Source organism: Propithecus coquereli, unplaced genomic scaffold, assembly GCF_000956105.1.
Source record: "Propithecus coquereli isolate 6110/MARCELLA unplaced genomic scaffold, Pcoq_1.0 Scaffold28, whole genome shotgun sequence".
In the NCBI taxonomy this organism is placed as follows: Eukaryota; Metazoa; Chordata; class Mammalia; order Primates; family Indriidae; genus Propithecus; species Propithecus coquereli.
Genome location: NW_012148396.1, coordinates 12,373,472 through 12,394,339, shown reverse-complemented (window position 1 = coordinate 12,394,339; position 20,868 = coordinate 12,373,472). Strand labels below are relative to the sequence as shown.

General features: G+C 61.8%; 5 protein-coding genes across 13 annotated transcripts; 2 read left to right on the top strand and 3 right to left on the bottom strand.

Moving 5' to 3' along the window:
- Positions 1–825: 825 nt before the first annotated feature.
- On the bottom strand, positions 826–7,222 carry LOC105813316 (WD repeat-containing protein KIAA1875-like). Its single transcript, XM_012647958.1, is given in 20 exon segments — positions 826–1,022; positions 1,096–1,157; positions 1,244–1,704; positions 2,061–2,223; positions 2,297–2,418; positions 2,492–2,689; positions 2,784–2,966; positions 3,056–3,280; positions 3,376–3,504; positions 4,386–4,469; positions 4,568–4,693; positions 4,831–5,088; positions 5,184–5,333; positions 5,454–5,579; positions 5,690–5,795; positions 5,916–6,020; positions 6,209–6,299; positions 6,381–6,617; positions 6,701–6,843; positions 6,925–7,222. Coding segments are annotated over 20 exon segments (3,345 nt in total). The 5' UTR covers positions 7,104–7,222.
- Positions 7,223–7,932: 710 nt separating this feature from the next.
- On the top strand, positions 7,933–8,767 carry LOC105813315 (putative protein TPRXL). The gene is given in 3 exon segments (XM_012647957.1): positions 7,933–7,944; positions 8,059–8,101; positions 8,154–8,767. Coding segments are annotated over 3 exon segments (669 nt in total).
- Positions 8,768–9,372: 605 nt separating this feature from the next.
- On the bottom strand, positions 9,373–12,568 carry MAF1 (MAF1 homolog (S. cerevisiae)). Of its 5 annotated transcripts, XM_012648087.1 has the most exons (8): positions 12,112–12,568; positions 11,249–11,375; positions 11,015–11,143; positions 10,779–10,944; positions 10,519–10,640; positions 10,315–10,434; positions 10,030–10,152; positions 9,373–9,907 (listed from the first exon to the last, which is right to left on the bottom strand). In XM_012648087.1, exons 2-8 carry the CDS (start codon positions 11,329–11,331, stop codon positions 9,886–9,888), a joined length of 765 nt encoding a protein of 254 aa, XP_012503541.1. In that variant the 5' UTR covers positions 11,332–11,375; positions 12,112–12,568; the 3' UTR covers positions 9,373–9,885. The 5 variants fall into 5 exon arrangements, with proteins under 5 accessions (XP_012503541.1, XP_012503539.1, XP_012503540.1 ...); XM_012648085.1 differs by having other exon boundaries at positions 9,374–9,907; positions 10,315–10,640; positions 12,112–12,499; XM_012648086.1 differs by having other exon boundaries at positions 9,374–9,907; positions 10,315–10,640; positions 11,249–11,334; positions 12,112–12,180.
- A 155-nt stretch (positions 12,569–12,723) lies between these two features.
- On the top strand, positions 12,724–16,826 carry SHARPIN (SHANK-associated RH domain interactor). Of its 5 annotated transcripts, none has more exons than XM_012648089.1 (8): positions 12,724–13,306; positions 13,593–13,767; positions 15,470–15,607; positions 15,689–15,827; positions 15,903–16,011; positions 16,119–16,244; positions 16,528–16,656; positions 16,768–16,826. In XM_012648089.1, exons 1-7 carry the CDS (start codon positions 13,109–13,111, stop codon positions 16,642–16,644), a joined length of 1,002 nt encoding a protein of 333 aa, XP_012503543.1. In that variant the 5' UTR covers positions 12,724–13,108; the 3' UTR covers positions 16,645–16,656; positions 16,768–16,826. The 5 variants fall into 5 exon arrangements, 4 of the variants coding, with proteins under 4 accessions (XP_012503543.1, XP_012503542.1, XP_012503545.1 ...); XM_012648088.1 differs by having other exon boundaries at positions 16,736–16,795; XM_012648091.1 differs by having other exon boundaries at positions 16,091–16,183; positions 16,736–16,795.
- A 1,113-nt stretch (positions 16,827–17,939) lies between these two features.
- Positions 17,940–20,427, bottom strand: LOC105813404 (cytochrome c1, heme protein, mitochondrial). The gene is made up of 7 exons (XM_012648081.1): positions 20,232–20,427; positions 19,420–19,616; positions 19,207–19,333; positions 18,961–19,118; positions 18,709–18,869; positions 18,330–18,430; positions 17,940–18,241 (listed from the first exon to the last, which is right to left on the bottom strand). The coding sequence occupies exons 1-7, from the start codon at positions 20,358–20,360 to the stop codon at positions 18,137–18,139; spliced, it is 978 nt and encodes a 325-aa protein (XP_012503535.1). The 5' UTR covers positions 20,361–20,427; the 3' UTR covers positions 17,940–18,136.
- Between the last annotated feature and the right edge of the window lie 441 nt (positions 20,428–20,868).

The window sequence follows — 20,868 nt, the reverse complement described above, 5'->3', positions numbered from 1 at the left end:
CTCTAGCCCGGGCAACACAGTGAGACTCTGTCTCAAAAAAAAAAAAAAAAAAGAGCTACTATGCAGAAGGACCCCAGGGGTAGTCTTCTCAGTGCCTTGCAGGCCACGACAGCAAGGGCTTCCGGGACTCACACTTCATAAGGTCCATCTCTCACGACGTTTAGGTTGAAGGGTCCAATGGATGCTGCCTCATTACTGCTTCTCAGATGAAGGCATGTGGTTCCTTCATCAATTCTTCTTTCCAGAATGAAGGTAAGAGCCAGGCATGGTGGCTCATGCCTGTAATCATGTGATCGACACCAAAGGTGCCTGCTCCACACATACCTGTGGTCACCCACACCCTTCTCCAATCCCCTCCACTCCTGGCCATCGGCTGGCCAGCAAACCATCGCTAAGGTCAGTCTCTGATCTCAGCATCCAGTGATTGACCAGTAAGCTTTGGCTGAGTGCGTGAGAGGACGTGCTGCCCACTCTATGGGTCTCCTCTGTACCTAGACAGGGCCTCCCAGAACCAACGCTGCTCTGTACACACTGACCAAATCCCAGATGCTGACCCACCATGGACTTGATGATGCCCCAGCTCCCACCTCCCACATGCAACTGGCTACCTGCAGGTTCAGGCCATCAGCCAGACTTTCCTGCCCACCCCAGGGCCCTCCAGGGAAAGAAATGGCCTCGAGCTCGCTGAAGCCTCTGGACTTTATTCCAGACTGGGCCTTGGTCGAAGGCCAATGGCAGGCCTGAGCAGGCTGCCACTCGCCAACGTGGGGTGAAGGGAAGGCGGGGTAGAGGGTGTAGGGGTGGAGGGTATGGCCACCAGCCAGCTCAGCTGTAGCTGTCAGGGTCTGTGTCATCTAGCACAAAGTAGCGCTGCAGAGCAGGCTGTAGGAGCAGCGGGGGCTGCGAGTGGGCAGGCCTGGGCCAGCCCGGGGGGAAAGGCTGCACCTCCACTCGTGGCAGCGGCAGCTTCAACATCCGGATGGAGCCATCCAGGGTGCGGCCAGTACGGGACAACACTCGGCCTGGGGTGGGAGATGCAGTGAGGTGGTGGGCAGGGCTGGGGCCAGGTCAGTCTCCGCCCCCATCTCCACTCACCCCTCAATCTCATCCCAGACTTCTGAATGTTGGCCTCCTGAAGCCGCAGGATGGGGTGGTGCCTAGGGGTAAGGAGGCAGGTTCAGCCAGGCCTGGCCACTTGGCCCTTGGCTGCCTGCGCCCATGCCCATGCCCGCACCCAGCACACCAACGATCCCGGGCTGGCGGCACCACCGTGTTGGGCACCATCAGGGGTGGGAGTTCGGCCTCCGGGATTAAGCTATGTTGCCATGCCCGCTGCTGCTTGCAGAATAAGTTGAGCGTGTCAATGAGGCATAGGTCCAGCATTTGCGACTTTGACCAGTCTGTCTTCTCGAGTGGCGGTGGCCCCTGAGGCAGCGCAGAGGGCACTGAGGAGTACAGGTCGGTCTCAGGCACCGAGGGGAAGCTCTGCAGCATGTCCGAGAGCACACATCGGGTGTGCTGGATGCGCATCTGCTCCAGCACCCGCTCGCTCTGGAGCTGCAGGGCAGCCAGGTCTGGCTGCACAGGTGAGACCACCGTCACGGGCTTCTCTGAGGTCTGCAGGAACCTCTTGGACGTGCTTAAGGATGACCAGGAGGCGCCCGACGGTGTCACCGAGGCCTTCGAAGCCTGCGATGTGGTCTTCTTGGGATAGGAAAGCTCCGAGGTACCATCTGAGACCTTGGGCAGCACCACAGACAATTGGGCTACAGATGGCGGCTGCAAGGTCTCCACCTGCGGGGAGGAAGCGCCCTTGCTCCTGGAGCCCCTGCACAGACAGTGAAACTCCCTTCTGCCTGAGCCCCGGCCCAGGGGAGAGACTGCCCATCCTCTGACAAGGAGGCTAGAGATGCATCAGGTAGGAGGACTCCAGGCCCAGAGCTGGGTGAGGCACGGAGCCTGCCTGCTGGCCTCACCTGGCTCTCCCCCAGGACTTCAGGAAAGCCTCAGAGAAGGCAAGAGTTTCCCACAGGTGGCCCACCCAGCCCTGCCGGCCACACCTGCAGCTGCTGGATCAGGTCCTCCAGCTTCTGGCAGCAGCGTCTACGCAGCGCAGCCTTGGAGTTGAGGTCAGGGCCCTGCACCCAGGTCAGCATCTCCTTGAACAGGAAGCCCTCCGGGTCCTGAAGGCCCAGCCCGTCTAGCAGCTTCCTGAGCTCTGGCCTGGGACACACGCATGTGGCTTACCCAGAGGCCTCCCGGCTGGTGAGGGGGACCCAGCAGGAGCAACACTCACTGGCAGGAGGCTGGGGAGTAGAGGAAGTAGGACATGAGCTCCAGCACCACGTCTCGGGACTCCAGGGAGCAGGCCAGGAGCAGCTGCAGTGCCAGCAACACGAATTGCCTCTGAGTCCAGTCCTGAGCACAGATGAGGAAAGTGTGCTTGGTGGGTGTGGTGGGAGGGGGGCCGGGGGCGGGTCAAGAGGCACACCTGGAGGCTGGGGGGCTGGTCCAGGTTGAGCAACTGCACGAGTATGCTCCGCAGCCGGCCTCTGAGGGTGCTGCTTACGTCAGGAAGCAGCCTCAGCAGCGCACGCAGGATGTGCACGCGGTCCACCCACGTGGCCTCCTTCAGCAGGCGCAGGAGTAGTGAGGCCAGGCCCTCCACTGTGCCCATCTCCGGGTATGCCTGTGGAGTGGGCATGCCGAGGCCCTGGCTCCCACTCCACACCAGGTGTGCCCCTGCCCCAACCCTAGCCTGTACTTCCCAGATACCCCCGAACCTCCACGGTGAAGATGGGGAACAGCTTTTTGAACCAGTTCTGGCAGACGAAAAAATGCAGGAACTTGGGCAGATGCCTAAAACGCTCTTCCCAGAGCGAGCGCCTGTGGTGGTACTCGGGGTGAAGGGAGGTCTCGGTCCTGGCGGCCTCATGGGGGCGCTCCAGGGTCAAGTCCGCAGAGGTCTAGGGAAAGTGGGGGCCACTGTAGTCCCCGCCTCTCTGAGTGTCAGAGCCGAGCCCACCCTTGAGGTGGCCTGGGGGTGGACCCACACCTTCACCCCATCCCGTTTGCCAGAATCCATCTGCTGGTCAGCCTGTGACGTCTCAGGGCTCAGGGAAGCCGAGACCCAGTCAGCCTCCAGGTCCAGCTCCTCCTCCCACTCCTCTTCCTCCTCCTCTTCTTTCTCCCCTAACCACTGGGTGAGATTCCTTTGCCACTGCGTGTGGAACTGCCTGCTGTGCCGCTGCAGCCACAGGTCATACTGGCTCACACCTGGCTGCAGAAGGGAGAATGCAAGATGAGGCATCTGGTGGGCTGGGGACAGTGGAGCCCCCCCGAGCCCTGCCCTGCCACCCAGCCCAGCCCTCTTGCCTTGCGTCTCCTCTGGGAAGTGAGCTGGGCCAGGGACCCCAGGCAGCCGATCTCTGCAGGCAGCCACATCTGCTGTAGCACCACAGAGTTGGGCACGCAGCCAGGGAAGCTGATGGGACTTAGGCAGAGCTGGAGGTGGAGCACAGCAGGGGCTGAGAGCCTGAATTGCCCCAGCACAGACACTGCCATCACCTCCATGACCAGCCAGCTGTGCCCACCAGGCCTCCAAGAGCTAGACTGGGCAGGCAACCTCTGCTTCCCACACACAGATGGGCATGGAGAGCCTTGAGACACCAGGGGGCAGGGCGGTCAGTGAGGATCAGCTATCCCAGGGAGCCTGGCACGCCCATGCGTTCCCCATAAGACTCAGGCCCCAGCCCTGGAGCAGGGACATCTATAAGTAGCATGGGAGGGGACAGGGTAAGAAGGAAGGAGCTTGGCAAAGGGGGGCTTGATGGTGCTGCCCGAGCCAGAAGAGTCTAGGGCCCACCTTGGTGGGTGACAATGCCAGGCATATGCTAGGGCAGGGGCTGAGGCCTGCCTGGGCATCTGGTGTGGGCAAGGGTGGGGAGATAGTCAGCTCCCCTGTATTTTGGTCCCCTAAAGGACAAGGACTCTGGTCTTCCAGGAGAAGCTCAAAGGGGCCCTACCCACCCCACCCAGCACTTCCACTGGGGAGAGGGCTGTGCAGGCACAAGCAGCTGGCAGGGGCTCTGGCTTTGCCTGGTGTCTGTTCTGGGAGCCCTGGAGCCCTGGCTTAGGCCAGGCTCAGGCCTGGGAAGCATTCAACTCCCAGAGCAGTAGGGAGCAGCTGGTGTCCCCCTGAACTGGACCTGGCAGGGATGAAGGGTGGGGAAGGGAGGGTTACAGCCTGACTTTCTGGGCTACAGGTGGGTATGGTCCCCCAAGTCAGATTCTGACACAGAGGTTTGCAAGCAAAGGGGAGATGGGGTACACAATAAGTGTGATCCTTGAAGTGGGGTGCCTCTGGGGGAGTGGAGGGGTCTCACCTTATAGGGCTGTGTGGTAGCAGGAAAGAAACCCCCAAAGTTAGACGGAGGCTCCTTGGGCCGTCTCTTCCACAGCAGAGGGATCTGGGGACAGGACAGGGGCTCAGAGCAGAGTACAGCCCCCAGCACCCCTCCAGCTCTGCCCTCGGGTAGGCAGCATCCCACCTGCCTGGGTCCCTCACCCTGTGCTGCAGGTGGGAGGATGGTGGGTCCAAGTCCATGGTCGGCCTCCCTTGGAGCTGCTCCCACTGCAGCTGCAGATCCAGGCTGAGACCCAGGTCGTGGCTCAGGGAGGAGCGGGACAGAAGCTAGGGTGTGGGAGGAGTTACCAGGCAGGGGTCAGGACAGGGCAGGACCTGAGGTCAGGGTAGGGGCAGGGGTGGGGCCTGAGGTCAGGGCATGGGTCCTGAGGTGGGATGAGGAGGGGGAGGGGCGGGAGGCTCACCTGGGATGCCCTGCTATGCACCCTTCGGTAGGTGGGTGGGATAGGCAAGGTGATTTGGGGAGGGTGGGCAAAGCGCTGGCCCAGGGCCCCCAGGTCCTGAGGGGGCAGGGCTGTTGGTGCTGTCTGGGCTTCAGTGCTGACCCCAGCCTGCCAGAGACAGGGGCCAGCTCTGGGCAGGGCACACATGTCCCAGATCTCTCTCTCCACTGTGAGGGTCCCAGTGTTCCATTGCCAGGACTCCCTTCTAGACTGCACACCCTAGGAGGAGTAGAACCAGACGCTGTGTCAGAGGCCTGGGGGGCGGCGGAAGGGGCCAGGGTCAGGGCTGGGGCTGGGGGAGGCCCCATACCCACCAGCAGGCCAGAACCATAGATCAGGCGCAGGTAATTGTCGAAGGCTTCCCGGCGCTGCTGCCAGGAGGGCGGGGGCCGGTCTGCTGGGACCACTAACCCCAGCCTTAGCTGCTCAAGGTCTCGATCCCGGGCCACTAGGGCTTCCAAGTCCTGAGGTGGGGGTCAGAGGTTAACCCATTCTTCTGAGCCTTGGGACATGCTGCCCAGGCAACCATGAGGATCCCAGGCCTGAGCCTGGGTAGGGGACAGGGCCAAGGAGGACCTACCCACCTCCTTCACCACTGGCTGCTGAGTTGGTGTCATCTTGTGGATGAAGGACAAGGCAGCACTGCAGATGGGGACAGGCACAGGTGGGACACTGGGTGGCATATCAGTGGGTCGGGGCAGGGATGAGGACTAGCCAGGAATAAGGATGCTGGGGCTGGGATGGGGCCTCATGGTGGGGGCATGCAGCCAGGTGGTGGCCCAGCAGGGCTGGGTGGGGGCTTCCCGATGGCCAACTGGGCCTGCCATTAGACCTGAGGCTGGCTGCCCCGTGTAGGTTGGCAAGCTTCTGCAGCTGGGCGGAGGTCAGTGACTCTTGGCTGGTCAGCGGCAGTGGAGGGTCGTCCACCATGTCAGGAGCCTTCCAGCACAGCTTCTGGGCAGGAGAAAGGAGCCTGGGTCCCTGGCCTAGGGAGCCAAGTCTGCCTGCAGCAGCCCCACCTCGTCCACCCTGTCCTCACTGCACACCTTAACCAGGTAGGATGTGGGCAGGTAGAGCCTATGGGATACCAGGCAGAGGCGGGAGCCCAGCGCCAGCACCAGGTCCCCACTGTTGCCGCAGAAGGCCAAGGCCTGAGGGGCACCATTCAGCTGCAGGAGCCTGGAGGGGTGCCCGAGGCCAGAGTCTAGTCCCTGTTCCACAGAGGGAAACAGGCAAGGGCAAGGCCCTCTCCCCCCTCCAGCCACTGGGGCTGTTTAGAAGCACAGATAGAAGAGCCCAGCCAGCTTCCCCTCAGCCTCTCCCTTGGGCCCCAGCCCACCGCAGCAGGCGGTTCTCAGCAGTCCAGATGCGGATGGTGCAGTCCAGGCTGGAGCAGGCATACAGCCTGAGCGAGGGGCAGCAGCACAGGCCTGGGGACGGGGCTCAGGGTTAGGGGACAGAGCAGCTCGCTGGCCTGCTGGCCTAGACTCCACCTTCACTCTACCCCTCACCGGTGATGTGGTCCACGGGGTCGTCCTGGGGCCGGTGGTCAAATCGCCGGCTGTCACCCAGGCCAAACTGCACCAGGCCATAGGTGGCACTGTCTGGGTCCTCAAAGCCTACGGTGACACGTTTGCCAAGCACACAGAGTGTCACGACTGGGTGGCAGCAAGAGAAGGTGCGCAGCAAGCTCAGGCTCTCCTCGGCGTAAGGGAAGACTCGCCACATCTTCACGGTCAGGTCTCCACCTGCAGGCAGCAGGAGCCAGGGCTGGGCCTTGGGGGTAGGAAGGGTCTCCCAGGCCAGCCACGTGGGTAGGGGAGATGCTGACCTGAAGACACGATGCTGTTCCAGGTGGATGCAATAGCTGTGACCGGGCCTGGACTGTGCGCCACATTACGGAAGACAGTCTTCGATGAGACCCACTCGAGGACAGACAACGCGCCGTCTGTGTGCCCCACCACGGGCAGGTACCTATGGGTAGCGATGGAGCCTGCTGGTGTGGGCCCTTTCCCCACGTCCGCCTGGCCGTTCCTCACCAGCTCCAGCACCCACCGATTCTTGTCCTTCGAGGCCCAGGCCATGGTGCTGCTGTGCAGTTCGCCCCTGTGCTGGCGCACTATCTCCCAGGAGGTGAATGCGCTGCCAGGGTCTGCGAGGTGGCTGTACAGGTGCAGGCAGCAGGGCTGTGGCGCCGGGGGTGGCAGCGGGCACACGCGGTGCAGCACAAGCATGGGGCGGCACGCTGCGTTGGCGCGCACCAGGTGCCCTGCACGCGTCAGCAGCCACAGCGCCTCGCGTGGCAAGCAGTAAGCGACGGCAGCCGCGCAGTCATCGGGTTCCAGCAGCAGCGCGCTCACAGTGCGCCCGGTCCCAGCCGACAGCAAGTAGACCGAGCCGTCAGCGCAGGCGCACACGAGGCGCGTGGGTAGCGGCGGGTACACCGGCGCCGGCAACGGGGGCGCTACCAGCAGATGGAGCACTGGTGCCGGCAGGTGTGCCATCAGCGAGTAGAGCTCGCGCACGCGCCACAGCTCCAAGCTGCTCTTGCACAGTGAGAGCACCGGCCAACCCGGGCTCATTGGAGCCAGTAGTTGTCTCACGCGCCCAGACAATGCGTCCTGGCCCCAGGAGCACAGCGCCACTTCGCCCACCTGTGCCGCTGCCCTCAAGTCCCATGTGCGTAGTGTCCCGTCCTGCGAGGCCGACAACACCAGGGTGGTGTTCGGGAGCACCGCCAGAGCTGTCACCGGGCCTGTGGGAGGGGCGTGTCTCACTCCAGTGCACCAGGGAGAAGGAAGGGGAGCTGTCAGCCCAGGTTGCAGCCAGCGCAGAGGCCTGGCCAGAGCCAGTGGAGATACTGGATAGCCCAGAGCTGTTTAAGGCAGAGGATCGAGCTTGGGGTGGATACAGATTGCGCTTTAAGACCTGCCCTGGCATGGCGCACCTGTGTGGCCCACGAACACCATCCGGATCTGCCAGTTAGCCTCCCACACTTTCACTGTGCTGTCCCGGGAAGCTGTCACCATGGCCTCTACCTCCTTGGAGTAAGCCAGGTCCGAGATGGTGCTGCGGGTGGGGAATGAGGGGGTGGGGGGGCGGCAGACTTAGCACGGCCTTGCACATGGGCGGCCTGTGCCCCTTCCATGACCGACTCTCGCTAGTGGACCCCCCTCACGTTTTGTGCAGATCCCGGCGCACATCTACGAGAGCCCAGGCCTGCAGATCGAAGGTGAGCACGGCCGAGCCGTAGGCTGCAAAGCAGCGCGGGGCCTCGTGGGGAGGTGCTGGTCCCAGTGCCAGACGCTTGAGCTCGCCCACTGGGCTTGGCGGTGGCTGCAGGGGTGACCCACACAGCACCAGGCGGCGACCACCTGAGCGGAATTTCCAGAGCACCAGGCTGCCGCCCATCTGGGCCACGAGCAGCAGCCCTTGGTCAGGCACTGGCAGGCAGCAGGTGGGTTCGCATCCTGGCACCCAGCCCACCCCCGGCTCGCTTAGCCACAGCAAGTTGAAGTTGGGCCCTAGGATGGCTAGCCCTGCGGGGCCCCAGCCTACAAAGCGGCCCACAGTGCCCAGCGGGCCCAGCACGGCCACCACCCCAGTAAGTGCCACAGGTGCTGGCAGCTTCTTTTGTGCCCAACCGTCTTCTCTGTGCAGGTGCAGGAGGCCAGCGCCGTCCAGCACCACGAAGCGTCCGCCGACTGGGTCCTGAGCCACGGAGCACAGCCCAGCTGCCACCTCCAGGCGGCGCAGCGGCTCCAGCCCGTGCGTCAAGCGCGCGACACGCAGCTCTGCTCTCTTCTCCTGCGTCGGGATGGGCACATCCGCAGGTAAGGGTTGGGACAAGGGTTATCAGGGTGGAGTCGGTGCTGGGAACCCCTTGGGGAAGGGCTAGATCTGGATAGAAGCCTCGAGGCAGATGCCCAGGGAGAGCCGCACCTTTTCCACGATGTCGTGGAGGCCTGTGCGCAGAAGCAGCCACAGCTGGCGGGCACGGGCCCTTGGGGTCTTGGTTTGCCACCACTGGCTGCTGGTAAACAGCGGAAGGAACTGTGACGGCTCCGTGAAAGACAACTCTGCGAGCAGGAGTTGGAAACGGTCACCCAACCCTGGAAATTGGGGCAGCTGGAAGCCCACTTCCGAGGGCCCTTTCTGGTCGGGGACTGCCCAAGGGAGTTTCATCCCCTGGAATGGAACCTGCTCCCCAGAGGCACCTGGGGGAGGAGGACAAGTCCCTCACCATTCTTTTCAGTGAGCAGCCCAGGGTCTGGAAAGTCAAAGCTGTCTGCCTCATACAGGTCCGGGTCCAGAATCGGGTTGTCGCCTTCTGAAAAGGAGCTGCTTGCATCCAACACTTTTGCCTCCATTTCAGCGACTGTGGGTCCTGGCACTCAACAGTTCCCGGGACCCAGCGGAAGCAGTGGCTGTTGCTAGGATACCAGACACCATAGGCCCCACCCACGACGCAGGCCCCACCTCCAAGCCATATCCAGGTCCACACTAAATCACAGAAACTTTTATTGGAAACGAATGAGCTGCAGCAAAGTGACACTCAGTGCACACGGTCAAACGGGCGAGGTGAGGGGGGTACAGGTGGGCGCCAGGGACCAGCCCAAGACCAGAGCCGGTGACCGCAGGGGCCTGCTTGTGGGGCCTCAGGCCATAGGCCCTTTGGGCTGGAGTGTGCAGGCCCAGTACAAAATACAAAAATAAACTCTGTGGTCCAGCTGTCCCTGCCTGTGGCAGTTCGTTTGGGGAGGCAGGCAGTCGCTCTTCCCACCAGGTCCCGTGCTGTCTATCTAGTCCAGCCACAGCATGGGCAGCAGCAGCCTGTGGGGGTGAGTGGACATCCACAGGCTAGAGCCAAAGGGCCAGGCAGGTGTGGCCTTGGGCAGCGCTGGGACTGTGGCAGCGCCAGGGTCCGGCCAGCAGCTGGGGAGGCCCTGGGGCCTCTCAGGTGGGCAGGTCCAGGCATTGGTTGAAGCTGGATGAAGCTGGGGCCTCTGCTCCTCATCACATACACATCACTGGGACCCTGGGAAAGGGTTGGCATACAGCAGGCCTTGAGCAGCTACCACTGAGACCAGATAGAGGGCCCCCACCCTGTCACACCCGCTCAAGGTTCCAAGGACCTGGGTCACAGCCACCATCACACACCTGTCCTCCTTGGTGCTGGTGTCCTCGGCCCCGCCCTCACTGCTTCCGCCTTCTTCCTCCACTTCCTCCCCCAGTTCCATGTCCAGCTCATTGCCTGCCTCTGAGGGTGTGTAGGTGGAGCCACTGGGGGAAGAGGGGAAACCAGTCTTAGGACCGCCTACCCTAGGCCTGCCTAGCTCCAGGGAGGATGTCCAGGAAGGACAAAATCAAGAGCAGGTGGGCACAGCTGGGGAAATTGTGTGGGCCTAACAGGGAGCTGGGGGAAGGGAGGCAGATGGTGCCCACCTGATGGAGCGGCAGCTGAAGAAGACAATTCGCTTGAGGCGCTTGTTGTAGAAGAAGTAGTTGAAGGACCAAAGGCTGCCATCCTCCCCAAAGGGATCTGAGTCTAGGTCTGGGTTATAGCTGGAAAGTGTGGGGTGAGAAGTGGCATGAGGCCCCAAGTGCCACACACACCTGGGGGGCCCTCCTGCAGGGATGCCGGCCCACCTATAGATGTCACATTCTGCCAAGCAGATCTCCTCATCCACTGCATTCCACAGCTGCGGCTTCAGGGCCTTGAAGTCCTCTCGCACAGCTGAGAATAGACTGCAGTTGACTGCATTCACCACCTACGGCAGGTCACAGTCAGGCTGACAAGGGCCCTGGACAGCAAGCTGGAATGGGTGGAGCCCAGGGATGACCAAAATGGGGGAAGGCAGTGGAATGGCTGTGGGGCTGTGGCTCCCTTCCCTCCACCTGACCCTCACCCAACTGAGGCTGGGCTCCCGGCTGAACTCATGGCTGCGGGCTGTGCTGAAGTCATAGTCAGGCCTGAAGGACTCGTTGAGTGTGGCAATCAGGTAGAAGAGGGTCTTGCGGCTGCACTTGTCACTAAGGGGGCCCTCGTCCTCACCACCTTGGCTCTTGCTCAGTCTGCAGAGACAAGCGTCAGCCCAGCCCACCACCCTACAATCCCCCAGGGGCAGGGTCCACCTTGGCTTACCTGCTGGGGCTAAGGCCAGAGGTCTGGGGTGGGGAAAGTGCCTCCAGTACGTGGGGCTGGCCTTCCTGGCAGAACTGCTTGAACATGTGTTTGTCGTCTCCTGCCATCTTACATGAGTAGCTCTCAATCCTATGGGATGCAGGCAGGATCATGGAACATTGCCTCCCAGGTTTGATTCAGAGGCCAGGGCAGAGTGACCTCTGAAATGCCAGCTTCCAGAACCTCTGGCCTCACCTGCCAATGATGTGGGCATCTCCGGTCTCTACAGTCAGCTGCGAATTGATGGCCTCAAAGCTCGAATTCTCCAACAGCTTCATGTCCTTAGGGAAAGGGTTCTGTGCTCCAGAGGGGCTAGTACTGCCTAAGGATGTGGGAGGCCAGGCTATGGGTATCTGGCCCCGTGGGGCTCTGCCTTCAGCCCTCCTACCCCGAAGCAGAGGTGCTGTAAACAAACTGAGTCTGGCTCCACACAGCTCCCCTCCCTCTCCTGGTCTGCTAGCTGATGAGATCCCCTTACCTGAGGGTGGCAAGTCCAGGCTCAAGCTCAGCCACGCCCCCTGCAAGCCACTAAGTTCTGGGACCAGGTTGGGAGGCCTCCCTGGGATCCTCTCTTCCTGGGACCTAGTCTCTTCCTCAACGTTACCCATCCCCATCCAGAAAGAGCCCCACCCACCGTGGGGGTCATTTTGAACCCGCGAGGGACATGACTCCCGCTGCAGTCCCCCTCAGGCCGAACTGGGCTGCTCAGCCTAGGAAAGAACCCGCATCCCGGTTGAAAATCAGGACACCTGGGGCTCCGAGACCTGTGGTCACCTGGACAGGCTCTTTCCCTGTTCTGGCTGCTTTCTGGCAAGGGGGAGTGGAAGCCCATAGGTTCCTCTGCTCTACTCTGCAAAAGCACCTAGTTTCTCCAGAAGCTATGGAGCGAAGAAAGGGCCCGAGGAGTCCGCCAGGCCGCGCCCGCGCGCTGGGGTTAGGGGTGCCCGCCGAACAGTGGAGGAACTACAAGTCCCAGGAGGCAGCGCGCCGCGCAAGGCCTGATGGGGGCTGCGGTTCCGGCCGCCCGAGACGGCGCGGGGCAGCGGGCAGACACCCACCTGCCTGGGCTAGGCTGACCGGGCCACGCCGGGCTGGGCCGGGCCGGGCCGGATAGCTCGGCGTCGATACCGGTGCGCAGGCGGGGCAGACTCCGCTAGTACGGGCTCCTCAGGACCGGAGGGCGGCGCCGCGGCCTCCTTTCGGGCCGCACTGCATCCGGGGGAAGAAGCTCCGCGGCGACGTCCCGTTACTCCCGGCCCTGCCGGCCCGTCCGGGCTGCCGCCGCAACATAGCCTCGTCCCCCTGCACAGCGCCCGCCCTCGCGACCGACCTGCCGCTGACCGCCACAGAGCGCCCCGGCGAGTCAGCGACCGAGCGAGCGAGCGACCTCCGCCTCCCGGGCCGGACAACAACAAGCGTCCGCCAGGCCCGGCCCCACGCTTCTGAATGGCCCGCTCCAGCCTCCGGGATCGGGAGCTCCAGTAGCCATTGGGGCTGGTACCTGCCGCTCAGTCCTGCCTTTTATTCCCACTGGCTCAGGAGCCTGTCTGTCACTCTCCTCGCCGCACAAGTCCGCCTCCCCCCGGAGCTCACTGGTCGCAACCTCGTTGGCACCGCCCCTCGGGGGCCTGGCCCCGTTCCCAGGGAGGCGGGGGCTGCCCGGCGCAGCTGCCGGGGGCGCGGCGTGCGGCTCCAACCCGGCGTTGTGGTTAGTTACCCGCCCGGCTGCACCCTCCGCCCGTGTGAGCCTCTCGGGCGAAGGGGCCGCGCCCATCCTCCAGTTGTGGCCGGTGGTTCGGTCCCTGATTCTTTGCCTCCGAGGTCCAGCTCAAACGTGACCGCCTCGGCCACGCGCCTCGGGCCGTGCCCATTCCTGGGCAAAGCGGGCGAGTCAGGCTCGGCGGGTGAGCGGCACTCGGTCCTGTCCTGGGTGCCGACGCTCTGGCTGCGCTCGGAACCCCAGGCTTGAAACTCCGGTTTCCGGCCGGCAGAGGCGTTCAGCGGCCAGATCCCACGGAAGCCCGCTCGGAGGGCCGGAACCAGGCCGGACCGGAGATGGCGCCGCCCGCGGGAGGGGCGGCGGCCGGCTCGGACCCTGGCTCGGCCGCAGTGCTCCTGGCTGTGCACGCCGCGGTGAGGCCTCTGGGCTCCGGGCCGGACGCGGAGGCGCAGCTGAGGAGGCTGCAGCTGAGCGCAGACCCCGAGCGGCCGGGGCGCTTTCGACTGGAGTTGTTGGGCGCGGGCCCCGGGGCGGTGAGTTAGGGCGGAGGGGGCACGCGCTCAGTCGGATCGGCCCAGGCGGGGCGCGGAGCCCGAGGCCAGGCCCCTCTGCTTGCCAGCTGGGTGCTCTTGAGCAGTTATTTTTCTTTGCTTCTGTTTTCTTGTACGTAAAATGGGTGTAACGCTGGTACCTACTTTACCGGACTATTGTGAGGATTTGATAATAAGCGTAAAGGGCTCAGGGCCTTGTAAGTGGCCTGTAAATGTTATCTCATATTCCTTTGCTCATCATGTGTGGGGTGGCTTCCCCCATCCTCAGGTCAGTTTTGAGTGGCCCCTGGAGTCCGTCTCCTACACCATCCGCGGCCCCATCCAGCATGAGCTGCAGCCTCCACCAGGAGGCCCCGGAACCCTCAGCCTGCACTTCCTCAACTCTCAGGACGCTCAGCGGTGGGCAGCCCTGGTCCGAGGTGCCACCGTGGAGGGACAGAATGGTCAGTGCCTTGGAGTAGAGACTCATTTGGAGTAGCCCTGGCCTCTCAGTCCTGGGTGACAAAGCTGGGCCCACATTCCCACTCTGGGGGTCTGGGAAGGCTCCCATGAGGGAGAAAGTGGAGGAAAGAAGGGGTTGAGAGGCTGGAGCCCGGAATACCAGACAAGTGTGGAGAGGCAGAACAAGCAAGGCCTGAGGCTCCAGTGAGGAGGCGGATTATCTCCAGAGCGGTGGGAGACTGACAGGCTTAGATATTTGCTGCTGAAAACTGAGACTTCTGCAGTCTGGTGAGTTGGTGTCCATAGGACTAGAGAGAAGGATGTTTCCAGACAGGCTTAGAAAATGGAATTAGCTGGGTTTCATGGCTGTTTAAATGGAAAAGGTAGTGGTTGAGCCTGAGAAAGATGGAGGGACCAGGTAGTGCGGGGCTCCCTGATAGAGGGCCTGTGGGCGGACATGGAGGTGGCTAGGTTCTCACACATCTGAGCTGGAGCTGGGGCTCTGGAGAGGTGGAGACTGGGAGGAGAGGTCAACCAGGGTCACCAGGAGAAAGCAGCAAGAAGAGAAGAGGGTCCAGCCAGGGAGAGGAAGGACAGCTCAAAAACGAGATGGAGGAAGAGCTGCCAGAGGGGTAGGAAGACAGACAGTAGGATGTAAGAAAGGCCTGGGCAACTCAGCGTTTAGAAAGGTAAAGGGTCTCTTTTCATTTGTTCACTGAATCTGTGTGTTCTGCACCTGTTCTGTACTGGGCACTTATCACAAACAAAACCTCAAATCCTTCCCCGTCCTCTTTGGGCTTGCATTTCTAGAGGGAAGGCAACATATAAAATAAGTACAGAAGATTTCTGTTAAATGATAGTATAGGAGCAAGAAGGGAAGGCTGCTATTTAAAATAGGGTGGCAGGGAAGGCCTCATGGAGAAGGGGACCTATGAGTGAAATTTGAAGGTTGTGGCATGAACCATGTGGCCAAGGGAGTAGCAAACACAAAAGCCCTGAGACAAGTGTGTGCTGGTACAGGGACTTTTGAGGCTCAGTGGGGCCAGGGCCAGGCACAGTGCTGGGTGCTTGGAGGGCCCTGCTTATTTTAGTGGAGAGATAGTTCAGAATACCAAGGGCTTGTGGCCATGATAGCAGCTATGTCAGCATTAGGTGGGGACCCCCCCATTACAGTGGGCTGGGCCTCAAGTGGAAGGTAAGAAGGGAGACAGCAACATGCCCAATTCTGTAAAGATGCCCAGGGCAGGCAGTCCAGGTGTGTTCTGAGCTGATGGTGGAGCCAGGAGAGGAGAGGTCCCTGAGTATACCAAGAAGAGGCCACCCTGACTGCAGGCCCCTGCCTGAGGGCCTGCTTTGGTTCTGCTGTGAGTCTGAGGGGGCATGCATCCCTGGCTACCAGAAAGGGCCAGAAGAGGTGGCCTGGCTTCTGTGGAGGGAGACAAGTGGGACCAAGTAGCAGAAGCGTTCAGAAGGACTCCAGTCCCACTGATAAGTCAAGTACAGCTCTAACACCAACAGGAGTCTGGCAGGGCCCTATGAAGGGTTTGCAAGGGCCAAAGCTGGGAGGGGAAGGTGTGGCTAGACGTATTAACTGAGTAGGGACCTGGAGTGGGAGATGAGGCAGAAGGCAAAGGTCCTGGGGGGAACCTGAGGGCAGAGAGGCTTGGGTGGAGGCTACAGACCATTTCACATTTTTCCTCCTAGGCAGTGGCAGCTCAACCCCAGCCCTGGGCCCAGAAACATGCCCTGTTTCCCTGCCCAGTCCCCCTGAAACCCCAACACTCAAGGCCCCCCAACCCGAGGCGGATCTTCCCCAGAGCCCTGGGGACTTGATAGAGAAAGGTAAGGGCAGGTAGGTTGGGGGGTTAGGGGAGGCGGCCAGTGCCCAGCTATGACAGCTGTCCTTCCCTTTTCCTGTGGAAGACCTGGCTGAGCGCCTGGCCCAGGCCATTGCAGGTGGGGACAAGAAGGGGGCAGCCCAAGCTGCAGCCATCATGGCCCAGCATCACGTGGCCCTCAGTGTCCAGCTCCAGGAGACCTGCTTCCCACCTGGTCCCATCAGGTAAGGCCTGGGACTTCTTCCTCACCCTGCCCTCCCAGGTTCCCCTTCCATTCCCTTACCCACATTCTGCCCTAGGCTGCAGGTCACACTTGAAGATGCTGCATCTGCTACATCCTCCGCATCCTCTGCCCACGTTGTGCTGCAGGTCTACCCCCACTGTACCATTGCAGCCCTCCAGGAGCAGGTGAGCACAGGGTCTAGGGAGCCCTGCTGAGGGCAGGGGACCCTGGGTGACACTGCCTGCTCTGATGCCCTGGCCCCAGGTGTTCTCTGAGTTCGGTTTCCCACCAGCTGTGCAGCGTTGGATCATTGGGCAGTGCCTATGTGTGCCTGAACGCAGCCTTGCCTCCTATGGGGTATGGCAGGATGGGGACCCTGCTTTCCTCTACTTGCTTTCAGCCCCTCGAGAAGCTCCAGGTCAGTCCTTGATGAGGGTAGGGTGAGGGAGGTGGGATACAGCCTGAGACAGCCCTGAGCTTCACCCCTTGCCATAGGATGCAGCCCTCAGCACCCCCAGAAGATGGATGGGGAACTAGGACACTTGTTTCCCCCATCAATGGGACTGCCTCGAGCCCCCCAGCCAGCTACTTCCAGCCTCCCCAGCCCCCCTCAGGTGGGCAAGGGACCAGGTAGGGCAGGGCCTGGGTGTCCATGGGCATGAGACAGCAGGGAAGCAGCAACTGTCTCCCTACCTCTTCAGCCTGGCTGGCCCTGTCCTTCCTGCACCTTCATCAACACCCCAAGCCGCCCTGGCTGTGAGATGTGTAGCACCCAAAGGCCCTGCACTTGGGACTCCCTTCTGGCAGCTTCCACCTAGCAGCCAGCAAAGGTACCAGGGGTGGGAAGTAGGGGGGTGAGTGGGTGGACAGGGCAGAACAAGCAGGAATGACTGTCTCTCCCCCCTGCAGATTACAGGTCAAGCATGGCTCTTCCTTCACAGGTCCGAGGTCTCAGCCCACTCCTGAGCTGCTCAGGGGACCTCTGCTGACTGCTCACCAGGGACAGATCCACCTGGTTTGGGGGGAATGGCCACAAGCTGGAGTCATTAAAGACATTTATGAACCAGTGAATGTCCCCTTCACAGTGTCTCTGGCAGAGATGGATGGGGCTGAAGAGTGGACTTGGACCCCAAGTCCTAGTGGTCATGGGAACATAGCACAGGGGTCTCTGCTTCACAGACCCCAGAGGCCTATAAGGATCCCACTGGCTGCTATTGGCCTGTGAGGCTGCTGGGTTGTTCCACATACTGAGCCCAGGCCACTGTGAGCCTTTCCCTCCAGCACTGACCTGGTCTCTTGCCATCCACCCTGGTCCCCCAGGCCTGCGCCCCTCTTCCTCTGCTTTCAGCCCTGTTGTCACTGCCTTTATCCCACTCAGTTCTTGCTCCTGCTAGGGGCTGGCCCCTAATTCTTTCCATTCCTCCAGCCAAGATAACAATGGAAATGGTTATTTTCCTTCCCTTCTTAGGGACAAGGGATGCTCAGGAACTGGGAGTCCTGCACCAGGGCCCTGTGCTACTGCCACCCTCCCCTCAGATAGCTGCTGCTATGTACCTAGCTACTGCCAGCTGTCTGGCTTGGACCCACCACCCAGCTGCCCTGTGGACTGCTAGGAAGTGCCATCCCATAACAAATACCCTACCCGACGCCTTCCCCACCATGTGCCCCTCTTTAGTGGACAGCACATCCAGCTATCTAGCTAGGACACCAGGGGGACAACATTCCAGGTGCTCTCCTCTGGGCCCAGCCCAGAAACAGCTTCTGCTCTAGACCAGACCTTTCCCTTGTTGAAATGCTGCTGGGGCTCCCAGCTGCCATCAGGATGGAGGCCAAGTGGTTCAGTATCAACACTGGCCACTTGTTCCAACAGGTCCCTGGGCCCCTGAAGTATATCCAGCCTGGCCTGGCCCTTTTTACCTGTGCCAGTACACACCTCACCCTGATGAGTGCTGCCACTTCCTCTAAGCTTCTGCTCTCTGTCCCAGATACCAGTTAGTGCAGGACAGTGCTGGCCATATTGCATGGGCATCCTGGGAGCTCCAAGGATAAGGGTCGTGAACCAGAGTCCCCTGCAAACCTGTACTGCTTTCACATAATAGATCAAATGTATATGTTGAGAAACTTAATTTATTCCCATGATAGGGACTGAAGGAGTATCTGGAGCTAGAACCTGGCCTCCTGCCCCCTTCCCTCTTGTCCCAGATGAACAGGGGCTTAGCTGAGTGGCCAGCTGAGGCCTGAACAGGTCCGGGGTGGCTCCTGGGCTGGAAGGCCTGTTTAGGCAGGATGACAGGCAGACACTGGACAGGGTCACTTGGGTGGCCGATATGCCAGCTTCCGACTCTTCAGGACTGACCATTTATGCCGCTTCATGGCATAGACCAGGGGTAGCAGCAAGCCCATCATCATCAACATCTGGGGACAAGGCAGGCTCAGAGAAGGGAGGTAGGAGGGACCCTCCCAGCACCTGACACCCACTTTGGCCCTTGCCCAACCCTTTCACCTTGAGCCCCATGCGTTTGCGATGGTCATGTTCTGGCTCAGATGCCCAGCGCAGGAAGGTGCACACATCCTTGGCTACCTGGGACATGGTAGCTGGGGTGCCTGGGCCAAAGAGGAGTGGTGAGGGCTAGGGGCTCATACACCCTCAGGATACCCCCTTTTAGGAACAGAGACTGACCCCTACCCAAGGCTTCAAAAGGCTAGGACCCACCCCCAGGACACACAAAAGACTGAAGGATCCCAAAAGCTGCCTCAGACATGCACAGACAACACCCCAGCCAAGAAGGGGGCGGGTCTTCTTGGGACCAGGAATGTAAGGGAAGCATCTGGCAGGATGGGAAAAGACTCAGCTGGTCCAATCTCAGAGGGGGGCCTCTCACCATCATCAAACTCCAGGACGTCAGTGTAGATTGGAGGGGCCATGCCAATGGCCTGGCCAGGGAAGTAGGGGTTGAAGTAGAGGCCTTCTCGCAGTGACACCCCAGTAGGTGGCTCACAGTAGCCAGTGAGCAGGGAGAAGACGTAGTCCTCACCACCGTGCCTAGGACCAGATCCATGGCTCCTCAGCCCCTGGCACAAATCAGACCTTCCCCCCCAACTCTCCAGCACCACCCTGTGGGCAGCCCGTATACCTAGCTCGCACGATGTAGCTGAGGTCAGGGGGCAATGCTCCATTGTTAGCAGCTCGAGCAGCCTCAGGGTTGGGGTATGGTTTGGGGAAGTAGTCCGACAGCTTCCCTGGACGCATGAACATCTCCCCATCCTCATTGGGGCCATCCTGAACCTCCACCTGCGACCAAGAGCCTCCTCACAACCCAGCCATCCCACCACGGTGGGAGCCCCCAGCCCTAAAGTCCTCCACACCCCAGGCCCCACACCTCCTCAGCCAGCGCTTTAGCTTCATCCTCCGTGTAGCACACGCCCACCAGGTGGCGGTACGCAACGTAGTCCATGCTGTGGCAGGAGGAGCACACCTGCTTATACACCTGGAAACCCCTCCGGATGCTAAAGAGAGAGAAAGAGTTAGGGGCACCCAAGATCCCACCCCACCCACTCCACTCAGAAACTTCCCCAGCCAACCAACCGCACACCTGGTGTGGTCCAAGGAAGAGAGGAGGCCACGGTGAGACCACGGAAAGCTGGGGGGGTGCAGCTCCAGGTCACTGGCACTCACAGCAGAATGTAGAGCCATGGCCAGTCCTGCACCCCCTGCCGCCAGCATGCCCAGCGCTGACAGCATCACCTTCCGGCCGCGGGAAAGGCCAGACTTCGACGATAAGGATACTGCCTGCAAGATCTCCGCTCAGCGCCTGCCAGGACACCACCCAGCCCTACCTGGGTATCTGCCTCTCAACGCCCACCTCTCCACCCAGCACTGGCCACCTTCTGCAGAGTGCCAGAAGAACGCCTTGCCCCACTGCCCGCCCCAGTCCTTTCCGTTGCTGACCCCCCGACCGTGACTCGGCTCTGAGGAGGGGTGTGAGATGTGTTCTTGGATTCTGAGCCAGCGTCAGGCCAAAGTAGTCAAGGGATGCGGGGGAAGGTCAAGGTCACAAGCAGCTAGCCGAGGTCAGGCCGGGGTCACTTCAGGACGCGAGCCAGTCTGGACAGCCAGCGGCAAGAGACGTCCTGGGCGCACTCTCCGGGGAAAGCCCCCAGCCCGGACCCGGCAGCGAACCCGCTCCGCCGCCCCCCATGCTAGGGACAAAGCGCCCTGCGGTTCGGAGGAGTGGACGCCTGGCCCTGTTCCCGGGCGCCGAAGGTCGGCAGGCAGCGGAGACCCGGGGCGCCAGGTGGCTGAGATCGCGTCCCCGCTGCCCCGGCCCACGCCCAAAGCCTCCCCGCCGTGACCTTCACAGGGCTGCGGGGCCGCGCGGAGGCCGAGTCCGGGTACAGCGCTCACCTGAGGAGTCCGCAGCGGGAGCTGCCCGGGCCGCGCACCGCACAGTAGACCTGGGACACGTGCGCCCGGGAGTCCCGAGCCCCGCGGGCCCAGCACCACCCAGCGAAGCGAAGCCGCTGCCGCCGCCATCTTGGCCCTCTTTTGCGCGGCGCCGCTCCCGTCAGCCCCTGGGGCTCCACTCGAACCCAAACCTCGCGAGAGCTGGAGAGTGCGGGGTGGACTGGGCCTGCCGGGACCTGTCGGTCAGGCCTCGGCCACCGCCTCGCTGTGCTCTTTTGGTTGTCACGAAACTGACAGTTGCGCGGGCCCCGTCGCGTCGCTGTTGCCGTGACAACGGGTTTCCCTCCGAGCTTGCCTGTTTGGCTGTGTCTGCGGCTGTGGACAGGCCCCGGGCCGCGAAGGGCGGCTCTCCCTGGCGTTCCCGGGGGTCTTGCGGCCGCACCGCCGGCCACAGGCAGGGCCAGCTCCGGGCAAGGGCGGGCAGTGAGGCAGGCTGGGAGCCTCGGGGCTGCAGCGCCCACTTGCCCAGCCCGCTCTGCTGGGCCTGGCCCTGTGTTCTCCGTCATTCATTCGGCAAGGATTTATTAGGCACAAATTATGCCCGGAAACAGGTGCAGGAGCCATGAGCAGGACAGCC